At 40.9% G+C, this 13,644-nt stretch overlaps 1 protein-coding gene across 4 annotated transcripts in view; it reads left to right on the plus strand.

Moving 5' to 3' along the window:
- Positions 1–13,644, plus strand: part of nlgn3a (neuroligin 3a) — a 133,499-nt gene that overhangs the window by 41,101 nt on the left and 78,754 nt on the right. For all 4 annotated transcript variants that reach the window (XM_006781603.3, XM_035910931.2, XM_006781604.3 and 1 more), the window contains one exon: positions 3,962–4,111. In XM_006781603.3, the coding sequence (XP_006781666.1) occupies positions 3,962–4,111 (150 nt within the window). The remainder of the gene's footprint in view (positions 1–3,961; positions 4,112–13,644) is intronic.

Below are 13,644 nucleotides of genomic sequence, written 5' to 3' on the forward strand. Positions count from 1 at the left end.
AAACAATCCTCATATTTAAAATTATATTAGTTCATCCAATTAATTTTGAGCCTTTGAAAACAGGCGACTCTGTATAAAAACTGCTGTAATTCCTAAACAGTTAATGCAATACATTTGTTAAATCCCTTAAATTAAAGCTGAAAGTCTGCACTTCAGTCACAATCTTGACTGTTTGCTTTAAAACCACAGCGGTGGTGCACAGAGTCAAAAAAGGGAAAAAAGTATCAAAAAAAGAACCCAACTGTATATTGTCAGTTTCATTATTCTGCAAAAAAAAGACAACAGACAATAAACAAAGTTATTGATAAAGTTGACTGTTGACATTATTGATGTGGTGCTGTGATGATATTTAGGTTGTCATGGGTTTTCTTTTTTCAACCACAATAGTCATGAAGGGAAAAATATGACACTGTGACAGCTCTACTCCAGCCCTTCCCATCTCTGTCTTATAGCAGATTATAAAAGCCCTACTGGCTCAACATTTATTAAATTTTTCAAATTTTATAAATGTTCCTCATTTAGCTGGCTTTTCTTAGCACAAAATAGAGAATTTGTAATTTGTCTCTGTGTGTTCACACTTTTGATCCTCTTATCTTTCCCATTGCCTAGCCACGCAGCGCTAGTTCATTAGCTTTGGTGTAAAGTGAATATTAGGAAACATTCAGTGACTTTCAGAATACCACCAGTGACACTGGCAATGAAACAATCCACTGTATAGTTTCTTGTAGTTGCTTTCCCTGTTTTAAAGATCCTCCCGAAATGTATCCGCGATATCCCGTTCTTAAATGCAAACATGCCAGTAATGGGCATATCATGGGTGGACCGTGAAGCTTGACCTGACAAGAGCACTACAGTAGGCTGCGTGTCATGTCCTGCCACATCAGGACATTGTCACCTGTTCCCCCAAACCTCAGCCCTCACTTATAGCCGCTGACAGCCACCATGTTTCACCAAGTGTTGACACAGTGAATGCCACCGACACTTATCTCCACTTGCCTTTGTCCTGTCTTAGTCCGGAGTGTCAAGGCCAGTTCCGGGGCGCTTAACGTCAGATATATGACTGACTGCTTTCATTGGAGTGAGAAGCAAAAGGACAAAAAGGTGGAGGTACAGGTAGCGAGAGAAAATAAGATTGTAGAAAAAAGGAAGGAGTGCTCCAAACCCTCCTGGTGGGTTTCGCTTGCAGCAGCAATACTAAGGGGCTCAGCTCAGGCCCGAGTTATGCCTCCCACTGACACTCCAATCAGACCAGAGCCACTGTGAGGCAACCTATGAAAGGTTGTGCCCCTCAGTTGCTTTTTAAAGCTCATGCTATATGTTTTTAACTCTGGCTGCACCTACCATCCAAACGGAAAACATTTGATTTATTCATTCATTAGGCAATTTTTTTCCCCACAGTGAGACATTTATTTGCTGTTTGTGTAATACGTGCTGGGAGTGTATGAGTGTCACTGTGTAGTAGCTGCTGCATGACACCACGTCGTATTAAAATAAATGTGACAAAAGTGTACATACATTATATTTTTTTCTCCCCCCGCTGAGTTCATTCTTCATTGCACATCAGCTTTCATCTACATTGCCATCAATCACGTTTTTTTGCCCATCTCCAAAACACAAGTTTGTTTTTGTCTTTCTGTAATATTCTGAGCTTGTTGTGCATGGAGTTCATATTGCAAATATACCAGCCTGTGCATTAATGAATAAATCTCTGTTTCTTTTCCGCCACAGCTCTGTGCTAAATTTTGATTCTAAGAATATGTGTGTTGATGTAATGATGTGTTTGCCCCCGGAGAAACGATGAATCAGGAAGCAGCTTTTTATTTTGAGGTAGCCACTTAGTCACCTGCTTCACTAGATTAGGCCATTAACCGTGACCAAGTAAACTCCGATCTGATTGGTTAAGAAGACTTAGTCATCGGCCCAGATGTATCCGTAAAGGATTATCATTTCTCACCGTAAACCAGAATCCGATTGGGATCTGTTGCGTACATATCTTCCTCTGACAACAGATGAGTGAGAGCTGTATATCACATCTATGTGACACCTCCCACATCAGATCAACTCAATGAATAGATTAGAACAAGTGGAGCTCGAATGTTTTGTATCGCTCTCCCAAAGGGATTTAACTGTTGTCATGGAGACACGATGTAAATCAACAAAAGAGGTGACTGATAACATTGACATGACTAATCTCTTTTTTTTCTTATTTCTGCCCCCTGTTCCTTCTTCCTTTCTGCCATTCTCTTTGTATCTGTGGCCCATTTGTTTTGAATAGCTTGTGTAGGATATCGTTTTGCTTCTCTGAACCCCTCCTCCTCCTCCCTTCTCTGACTGTACCTTTCATGCCTTCTCACCCCATGCATCCCCTCCTCCTCTTGTCTAAGATAAGTGTGTGTACAGAGAAGTGTCAGCTATAAATCATATTTCACTGTGCAGCCTTCTCAGATACCAGCAAGATAAAGGAATCCATAAATAAGGCCACATCATATATAGTACAACTTATTGCTTTGCTTTAAAATGTAACAGGGCCATGAATAACCAAGGGAATAATGTAAAAAAAAAGAAAAAGAAAAGAAAAAAAGAAACAGGCTAAGTTCTCTTATAGAGGGTTACAAAAAAAAGGGTGTCTGGACAAAATGCATCTAAGTAGTTGTCTTCTGTGTTGAGCATGCTAATGTGTTGGGGTGCATAACGATGAGGAGCGCCTGCAGATCGATGCAGATTAGCCTGTTCAGGATGTGGTCTGCGATTAGCTGTTCTTGAGGATTTTGAATTTTGGCTCTCAGTCACCATAGCAACCAGAATACAATACCATCCTTTTAAATCCGAGCCCATTGCTTTCTTTCCTTTTTTTATTTCTCTTGCTCTTTTCTTAATATCCTTTCCATTTCTATCTGTATTCCTTTCCTTTTTTTTCCTTCCTTCCTTATAGTCTCTGTGTTTTTCTTTCTCCCTCTCTGTTCCGATGTCATCCACACTTTTTGCACTCCTGCTCCTTCTCATTCTCACCATTCTCAGGGCTTGTGGGGGGGACAAAAAGAAAGGCAGGGAGTTGGACAGAGACGGGGAGAAGGCGGGAGAAAAAACAGGGAGAGAGACAGGGGAGAGTCTGTGAGTGAAAGTGATACAAAGCAAGGGAGGGGGAAGGCAAGAAGCTGCACCGAATGCAGGGGGGAGCACAAGTGAAAATGAGAGTTTCTTGTCTTGTCTCCCAGCTCTAGCTAGCCAGTCAGTAATTCAGTCTATTCCTCAGACAGAGGCTTTTTTCATCCCTCTACCTCTGGATGTGCTTTATCTGGCTTGAGTGTCGCTCCAGCTGGGTATCAAAAACTGCTCCAGGAATAAAATAAACAGCATTTTGCCAAAAGTGAAGCAGACATTTTAACTGCCTGCAATCCCAAGCAGGACTGTGCAAATAAATTGTGGCGGCATGATAGGCCTGTGTAAAAAGGAGGCGCGAGGTAGCATTGTGTAATTAGCCAGTGTGTTTTCCCTATCACTGTCAGGCCAGATTAGCCTTCTCCCTGCTTAGGAGATGTGTCAGAGTACCTCTCTCTTTATTCTCCCTAATGGCTTCCTGCATGTCTATATTAGGAAGTGGGTCTGCCTCCTGGGAGTCAATGCAAAACCAAATACAAGCCTAATAGTTTGGTTTATATGAAGTAAATGACTCACCACGTTTTTAGATGAGATAGCTGATTCCTATAATAGAGCTGGACTGCAAAGAAAAAGCGTGGACAGTCATTTGTTTCTCGTACAGCTGATATGAAAAGAATAATGCTTCCAGTTCCATTAGTAGGCCAGAAGACTGAATGAATACAGCTGGTATCTGGGAGGTGATCGTCAGCTTGTCTGTTTGTGACCACTATGTGCTATAACTTCTTTATCTGAATCTGCGCTGACCCTTGATCAGAGAGGATGGACGGCTTTGTGAATATGTTAATGATGGCCGCTCTTGCAGACATACGAGACACTGGGGCCAAGCCCGTGATGGTCTACATCCATGGAGGGTCCTACATGGAGGGGACAGGCAACATGATCGATGGGAGCGTGCTGGCCAGCTACGGAAATGTCATCGTTATCACTCTCAACTACCGCGTTGGAGTCCTCGGTAAGCATCCTTTCCTCTCTCTGGTTTTTTTTTATTTCCTTCACCTTATTCTTCAAGGACATTTTCTGGGGCAGCTTTGCAGGGCACCTAGCTTAGAAGTAATGAGCTCTGCTGATTGCCACATACACTCTAAATAAGGCTGAGAGAGAGAGAGAAAAGCAGGACTGTAAATACATGGACTGGCTTGTTGATGTAGTGCTCATGTATCAAAATCACAGTAATTGAGTGTGCTGCATAATGTGGGTTTGTTGTTGTGACTGGGGTTTAGAATAAATTAAGAAATTATTGAAATGAAGTAGAAAAAAATGATAAGATGGGCGTGATGCTGGAAGGATAGAGGAGTGCGGAAGAGTGTGCTGGAGAGAAAGAGAGGTTCTCTCTGAGTTGCGGTTGGTTGCATTGACTCATGCAGCTGAATCCCCTTTCAGACACTTGTGCATGTGTGTGTATGTGTAAGCCTGTGTGTGTGTGAGAGAGAGAGAGAGAGAGTGAGAGAGGGAAGGGAGAAGCTGAGAAAGAAAGAGTGAGAGAGCAAAAAGGAGAGACAGAGAGCTCCATGGAAACAGCTGCAGCAACACAAAATGGAGTTTGTTAGTGCACTACCCGAGCTTTGTACCTTTTCCATCCATCTCTCTGACACAGTTGATTTCCCTCCTCACTTATTTTTTTTTTTACATTTAGAGTGGATGTGGCCTGACTACAAACAATTTGAATATAAAATGAAATTTCCATGTTGCTGAATTTCTTTAGAATATTGCTTCAGATTTTATCGAACTTGTTGGCAGCTGTTAGCATAAAGGATATAGCCGCTTTATTCTGTGTTTCCTATTGTCAGTAAATCCCACGAAAAGACAAAAACCCAGTCTTCCTCAGTGCTTTCAGACTTCACTGCCCTATCAGTCCAAACCCAGTTGCTTCCAACATACTCTGAATATTTAAAAACATTTTATTTTCAGGCACAAACAAGCCCGAGAAACTTAGTCACCACCAGTCAAAAATGGCAAACATGCAAAAATACTGAAGAGAAATTGGAAAAATCATGGGGTGTTGGAACGAAGTGATTGAGCAATGCAGATAAACACCAAAAGCACAGTAAAACAGCAAAATCTAAAGATCGCTAACGTTATACAACATTAGCAACCGTTGCCATTGCACACTGAGCTGGCCTGTAGCAGAGCACGTGATTGTATTTAGCTGAGCATTTTGTGTATTAGCTTTCGGAGATTAACTCACAAAAAAACAAAACTGTCCAATGAATTATCATAATAAATGCATGCAACTCAGGAGGAAATTGCTTGGTGAATGTATTTATAGATAGAGAAGAACAATGTGCAATTATGGATAAGATGTGGATATAGGCATTATTCTGCTTTATTAGCATTTTGGCTCCAGAAGAGACTGTTTTCAGATGGTTGGGATGCTAGCCAATGCTAGCAGGCTTGGTTAGTGTTGGGTGTAACACATTCCAAACATTTTTCAGTAAGGCAATAATGTAACATTACTGTACTAAAATAAGTATTTACATTACAGTTACAATTAGGTATTACTTTCAGATTAAGGAAATGCTCTATATTTATCTGTACACTGTGAATAGAAGGAAAAAACAATATATTTTTCTTTGTCTGCATGTTTGCGCTACAGTCAGCTGATTTCATCAAGTATACTGGGAGGAAGAAAACGGTGTAGCGATCTACAGCTTTTGAGAAGTGGAAATATAGACATTACTTTTATTTTTATTACACAAAAGGACAAAAGTGCTGTTATGAAATGCAAACTGTGTCCGGTACGGAGCCAACTGCTACACTACTAACACAACTGTGGCTCTCGGCAGGCATCTGCACAGACAGCATGCTAACGCAAAGCTATGCCTTTCAGGTCAGTTTATGGAGTAACACCAAAGTACAGTAACAATAACATAAAATAACAAAGTTGAGTGCAGTATTACTTTTATGAAAAGTAATAAGTAATGTGTAATAAATTACTTTTTTTGAGTAACAACCCCAATTGCACAATGCAAAGTCACCCTTCATACATATTTGATATATAAATTGCTGGGTGGTCCAGATAGAGGCAAATCATGTAGATTAATGTATTTCTACTTTGGTGAACAATTTGCATCACACTGGTTTCTCCCATCCACTGTGATTCTCTCCTAAAGTGATGGACAACTGGAAATGAAGGGAGATACTACTGAGTCTGTTTGAGGGCAGCTGGAGCTGTACGATTCAACTAATGTTCACTTTTTTCTCTTGTTTAAACAACTAGCAAATAAATCACCAGAAACGTCCCTACTTCATGGTAAGTTGTGAGAATATGGTTGCACTAGTCCTTATACCCATGACTGCTAGGGCTGAATATTCACAGGTTGACACTGAATTAATGTGGTAAGGTGAGGTGAAACGAACCTTTGCTTCACTTTTGGTGTGAACGTACATTAAACTGTATGAGTGCATATGTTCATATATGGTTACAGCCATAGATACCTTTGATTAGTGCTAAGAAACATTGACTTTCATTCTCCAAACTGAAGCACGGACTTCTTGAACACACTGTTAACATTTAAAAATTCACATCAACACATGCTATCAGTCAGAAAATTAAAATTTTAAAAATTCCACAGCCACCTGTGTAATGGTCAGAGAATCTGATCAAGTCTCTAATAGTGATACTTTCATTCAGACTGCATAATTTAAACTGTGGAAAGAAAAAAAAATCTCCATCAGCAGCTCTAGAGGTTGTAGCTTGGGAATGCCTATAACAGTTAACAGTTGTTGAAAAATGAACTCCTCCCAGCTCTACAACCTGTGATGAGCTGTCACATGTGATTTATTTTTCAAAAGGGCAACAGACATGTGGGATGAAAACGACTGAGCTACAGTACATCGTGATTTGGGTTGTCAGGCAAATAAATTGTTAGCAGGATCAATTCATGATTGCTCGTAGTAGCCCTCATGACACTTGTTTTTAACAGTAAAAATATAGGATGTCACCGGTTTTATATATTAAAAAAACTGTCTGCCTCACCTTGGTGCTCAAAGAATCCAACACATTAAGAGCGGGAGGGTGACTGCTTTATCCTCCAGGACATTGAGATGCTGAATCACAGAAACTGCATTCATCTTAGACTCTCTTTTTGATGGAGATCACAGAGCTACGGCCTATCGATTTTATCATCAGGATTGCTCACCTTGAATACTGTGTGTTTTCCTCTGTCATTTTTTTCCCCAAGTATCATTTTGAGCATTGTAATCAGCCTTCGGGGTGGTAAGATAGTCAGAGGACTGGCTTAGCATGCTGCCTCATGCTCCTGCCCCTGGTTAAACCTGAGCACGTAAGCCCAATACAGATTCTTGTTCATATTTCTTTCATGGCACTTCAATTATGAGTCAGATGTTTCTTCTCTCACTGCCACATTTCAGTAAATGTCATTCTACATGCGTGCACACACACCCTTATACACCACATACAAATACTCGTGTGAACCCATGAGCACATTCACACACATACTACATTAAAAACACACACACATGCACACACTATGAGTGCAGGCATTGGGACAAAGCAACAGCAACCCCCACACACATATACTGATGTTGTTTGGCAGCTTGCACAAACGCACACACTCCAAAATGCAGTTCACAAAGCAGCTCTCTTGGTGAGCTCCCCAACAGCCATTCTGAGCAATGAGCGGAGAAGAAGCGATGCATGTAGTTGAGCGATAATGTCCATCACTGTAGCATGGCCTGATAATCTCCCTACGGTACGGCTTTAAACTGTTATTACAGACACACTCATATAAACCAAATAAAACCAGGGCCAGAGAGAAATTGCACCATGACAGACCAATTAACACTATGCTGTCTGCATATATTCAGCCATAAAGTACAAATTGTAATACTCAGAGTGTGAGAATTCATAATTACATGATTTTATTTCTATTTGTTTCCATATTTATATAGAAAATGAGTGTCGTTAACAGTGTCAGCCCTAATCTACCCTAAACTGTATTAAATGGAGGGGATTAACTGCTTGTTTTGAATACAGTGAACTGCAAGCTTTAACAGCTAGATAATATATGGTCATCTGACATGGGTGGGTGGGGGGAGTCTGTTCGAGCTGTGATAGGGCGAAAAGGCAGGGTACAGGTGGCCAGTGCATTGCAAGGCCAATACGTAGAGACAGGCAACCATCCTACGCCTACAGCCGTGGATTGGAGGTCTCTGAGCTGTGGGAGGAAGCCAGAGTACTCTGATAGAAAATGTGCAAACTCCACACAGAAAGGCTCCAGCCGGGCCTGTGTCTCCTCGTTGTGAGACGACTAAACCACCGCAACACCTATAAATGAAGAACAAATAAATCATGAAAACTGTAAATATTTGCTTTGTTAAAATTCAATAAAAAAGAAAGCTGTTTTAATTAGGCTGCTTAAAGGGATGAGCGAATTAGACGAGATGATTTTTAAAGTGAAAACAGACAAGGCAACTCAAAGTACAATTTCTGACACTAATACAGCTCTCCCTCCGTCCCTAGGCAGCCTGAATAGTACATTAATAATGCAGTAAACACCTTTGAAATACACACAACAATCTGAATATTTAAATCGTTTTAGAGAGGGGAAAAAAATACACTTAAACTATTAGGCAACAACAGACACCACTAATGCGTCTGCTCAGAGGATTTCATTTAGAGGCGGAAAAACATTTTACTAGCAAGATTTCAATAAACTGAACAGCACCAAGCAATGTTAAATGTCAGTGATGAATGTTTTATTTATCTGTTCATCGATCCATCCATTTTCTGCTGCTTATCCGGGTCCGGGTGACAGGGGCAGGCGTCTAAGCAGAGATGTCCAGATACCACATCCTGCTCCTCCGCTTGTATACGTGAGGCATTCCCAAGCCAGCCAACAGACATAATCTTTCTGGCGTGTCATGTGTCTCCCTCCCTCAGGGGTCTCCACCCAGGAGGGCATGCCCTAAACACCTCACCTAGGGGGTGATCTGATGCCCGAACCACCTCAACCGGGAGCTCAGAGGAGCATTGGCTCTATTCTCCTTTGAATCGCTGAGCGTCTAAGACTGAGCACAGACACCTGGTTGTAAATGTGATCTTGTTGTTTTAATCATTACCGACTGTATAGCTTGTGACCATAGGAGTGACTCGGATTGCCTGGTGTCACTTTCATCTCCACAGTGGGTTCTGTCTTCCACTCAACCTGTCTGACAGTTTCCCCCTCCGCTCTGCCCCCACTTGTGAACAAGACCCGAGATAATTAATACTTTTGTCATGTTCTTTTTCTTTAATTTCATTTTCTTTAGACCGTTTTTACTCAAATGGAGAAAAATTATTGAGAGATGCTCAGTGTGTCATGAAATTTAGATTAATGCATTTGGTGTTTTCCACAAGAGCGACCACAGTGGATTAAATGTGGTTTTATGATATGCAAATAGCTGCTGAAGTGAAACAGAAAAGAGAGAGAGAGAAAGAAACTGAGACTTAGGCGAAGTACTGGAAGAAGGAAGAGATGAACATGATGGAGGAGAGATGTACAGATTCATTTCAGATACCATGATGTGCTGAATTGCCATCAAGCCCGGTCCAATTAAAGAGGAATCTTCTGAGCTTCCAGTGCTGTTCTCTCATCCCCCTGTAGCTATTAGCCCTACGCTGCTATAATGGTAAATATTGCTTCAAAGGGTGGACCACAATACTTCTGAGGCCCCATTTTTAAACTTTTACGATTCAACCTTTTGCTGTTAAGATGAATGAGAAATAATTTCAGATTGAATCTTTAATTACACATTGACCCACGCGGTGCGATTATCGCCGGATGAGATAACGAGCGTGGAGTTTTACACCGTCCGTGCTGTCCTGTTAGGGTTCATCACACTCGCTTGGGTCAGAGGCTCAAGGAGCTTGGTTTGTTTACTAAAGAGGACCCGTGTTTGGATTTCTTCTCATTGATCTGTATTTGTGTGTGACAAAGAGAGAGAGAGAGACGTGCGCGCGTGTGCCTCAAAAGGCCCACATGTATGTGTAGGTTGGTTTTCGGAGAGGGGGTGTTGTGTGCATGTGGCGCACATGCACGTGTCGCGCGTGCACGTGCCTAGTTGCTGCTCCTCTCTAATGATGTGTAATGAGTCCCAGTCAGAGGGGAGTATCTTGTATCACTGCTCTTTACAAATATAATTACTCACTGGCTCTCCAGAGCATGTCAATTTCCCAGTCTGTTGGGGGTGGTGGTGGTGGGGTTGGTGGTGGTGGTGGTGGTGGTGGGGGGGCTTAATTACTAGTTTCCAAATGCATTAAAAATTAACAAAGGCCGCCTCTCTTGCCAAAACCCAAGGTGAGATTCATCCTCTCGGCCGTATGCTCTGAAAAGGAGAACGGTCAAGTACGGCGCGTACTTGCAGACGCCTTTCACCTCTGACGGGGTTTATATGCGACCTTTGATTTCTATCTTCCATATCTCTGCCATCGCAGTCATTTTACTTCACAATCATCTCCGCTTTGGACTGTCACCTCTAGTGAAGTTATTTAGGCCTTCAAAACTATAGTTTTAGATCCAATCACAATAACCTCAGCCTACAGCATGAGAGTATGTGAAAGCGCTCACAGCACTGAGGCGGCAGTGTGGTGATTTAGCATTGATTTGCTGAATTGCCAGGGTTATTCTGTGTGTGGTAAGTGACTCTGTCTTTCTCTGTTATGTCCCTCTCCTAAACTAAAGATAGTGACTGTTGGTAATTCAGCCAGGGATTTGGGGAGCAGAGGATATTTGTGTCTGTGTGTGAACGATATTGCAGAGCAAAATATAGTCCATTGCACGAGTTTGTGTAGTCGTTTTTCATTACAGAATAACTGCTGAGCTCCACTGAGAGTTGTGAAGCACCCAGTGTGCTCATGGCCTTCTGACCCAAACACTGTACTCCGCTGGATGTTGATTCAGTAGTAATACTACACGATGTCATCTGAGCACTTCTTGTCTGTGCTATAAAAGCAGTGGCCCTTTTTTATACTCGCTGAAAGTACTTTGCAGCCACAAATGCTTCTCTAAGTGTTACATCGTTTATATATTTATTATTATACTGTATAATATCCATTTGCATATAAGATACATTGTAGCAACAGGCTTTGCAGTGGTTAGCACTGTGTGCTCAGAAAAAAGAGGTCCTTGGTTGGCTGGAGCCTTTCTGCATGGAGTTTTCATGCACCAGGCTTAATCTCATAGTCTAAAAACAGGCTTGTTAGGTTAAATGGTGATTCTAAATTGGCTGTAGATGTGGATGGCTCTCGCCGTTTGACAACCACACCTGCACCACCAACTCAACACAGCTAAGAAAATTAATAATTGCAGGATAAGATGCATTTTATAGTTTTATTGTATTGAAAAAGAGCTCTGTTTACAACGTTTATACAATGCCGAGCTGCTGACATTGTCGTGGGGTTTTAACAAGCGCAACGTATAATTAGTAACTGCAACTCTTTAATAAAATGTTGTGAAGTGAAAGTAAAACATACAGACAGATAGACAGCTATATTAAAGACATAAGCATAAAGACTACATTTGCATCTTGCAGAGGCTACGATTGCATATTAGACCAATGCTGCTTCTGTGCTTCTTGGATGACTTTCCACTCAGTGTGCGGACGTGTAAAGTGATTAAGTGTAAGCAAAATAATCTGTATTTGCTTCAACAATTTTATTTTCGCTCTTTATGATTAAACAGAACCCTTATCATTATTTTTTAAACCTACTAGTTCATGTCGATTATATAATCCGTCTAGCCGCGTCTCATTTGTTACATCCCTCGTCTGGGACCCCGCCCCGTGGAAAAAAGAATCTTTCTGAGTTACTACGGAGTAAAACTCAACATGACAACCTCCTGTGTGGTTTATTGACTTAAAATAAACCCTTCCCATAACACGGGGTTCCCTCAGTACATGTTCCTAGTCTCAGTCATTTTGGTTAGCATCTGATATATGAGCTCAGCACAGAGGAGAGGAATTCTCCAACAGTAGGTGGAAGAAAAAGAGAAGGCAGAGTAGTTCTCTTTGTCTTTTGTTATCGGGAGGAGAGCTGAGATGGATATTTACTTGTTTTCATTGCCATTTGGATGAATCCATCCAAATTAAGCAGAGAACAAAAACATTTATTCATCCTATTAATGTCAGGGAGTGAGGGATTGAAGTAATGGTTTTCATGCTCCAGTATGCAGCAGCTTGTTGATGCTGCTCTCCTACAAATCACTGCCAGGAAATTAACTCTTAAGCCGCTCTTACTAGACACACTGCTACAAACGTCTGGCTTTTGCAAGAAAGGGCCAAGACGGGAGCCTATTGTTTCTCAGTGTTTTTCCAGAAGTTGTTTCCTCTGTAGCTTCAAACTTGAAAAATATTGATTAAAACTAAAAGGGGATCATGCTGAGCAGGACTGAAACCCACAGAAATAATGGCGCATTTATGTCAAACGGCATTTTCACAGCAGGACCGAGATTCTTCTTTGTGTGTGATGAGTTTGGAAGATACCGCAGCTCATTTAAATGTGTGATGTTATTAACTTTTTTTTTTTAATAAATTGCTTTTTGGTTGTGAGAAGGAAAAAAAAGTAATTTATTTCATTTGAAATATACATCCTAGGTTGAAGCACAGAATTGGGCTTTAATTGGTACATATCGCATGCAGGGTGTGTCATTTCCAAATGCTGCAGGCTTCTCTGATAAAAAAGATTTAGTCCATTGTTGAGGGAGGCGAACCAATCAAGGCTAATTTTGTTTTCGCACACTGATGCAGAGTCGAAAAGCCAAAACCTGCAAATGAATTTCCTCACACTTTTGCCTTTGTGAGGTGTTTTTGCAGGAATGTAAAACCAGACAGACATGAAACAGTGTCTGTAGAACCACATGTGTAGCTTCAACCAGTCAAAGTGTCTTTTTTAATACACAGCAGACCGTTTTGCTCTTCAGCAGGAAAAGTGCGTGTGCAGTAGGTAGAACACAAATGAATTTATTTCATTTGGAATTTTTTTACAGGGCTGCTTTGAAAAAGTTTGCATTGGAAGTCTGGCTTCCTATCGTGGCTTCCTGGGAACTATTTACAATAAAGCATTTATTTTGTAGTAGCCATTGAAATGGAAATTAAATCTATTTTCTCTTACTGCATTACATTACTGATATGAGCTTCACTGTTAGCTCATCACCTTCCTGTTGTCCTGTTAAGGTGTAATAAGTTTGTAAAAATACAAATCTAAACATATTTGATTTCCTTAAAATCCACTTATTAGCAAAAGCAAAAGATGGCTTTTTTGTCTAGAAGATGTTAAGGTTGACAACAGTCACTTATCAAAAGCATTTTGGGGGAATGGCGACCTCCTGGTGAAGTTGTCAGATTACATTTAGTCATTTTTTTTGCCAAATACAAAAAGTACAAAAAAACGTTACAAGAAGAACAGAATAATTGTTCAGCGTTACTTTGTATTGTTTCATTTTATTGTTTCATTTTATTGTTGCTATCGACTGCACCCAGTTGGACAAC

The sequence above is a fragment of the Neolamprologus brichardi genome, chromosome 2 (genome assembly GCF_056152115.1).
Source record: "Neolamprologus brichardi isolate AB-2024 chromosome 2, ASM5615211v1, whole genome shotgun sequence".
Lineage (NCBI taxonomy): Eukaryota > Metazoa > Chordata > Actinopteri > Cichliformes > Cichlidae > Neolamprologus > Neolamprologus brichardi.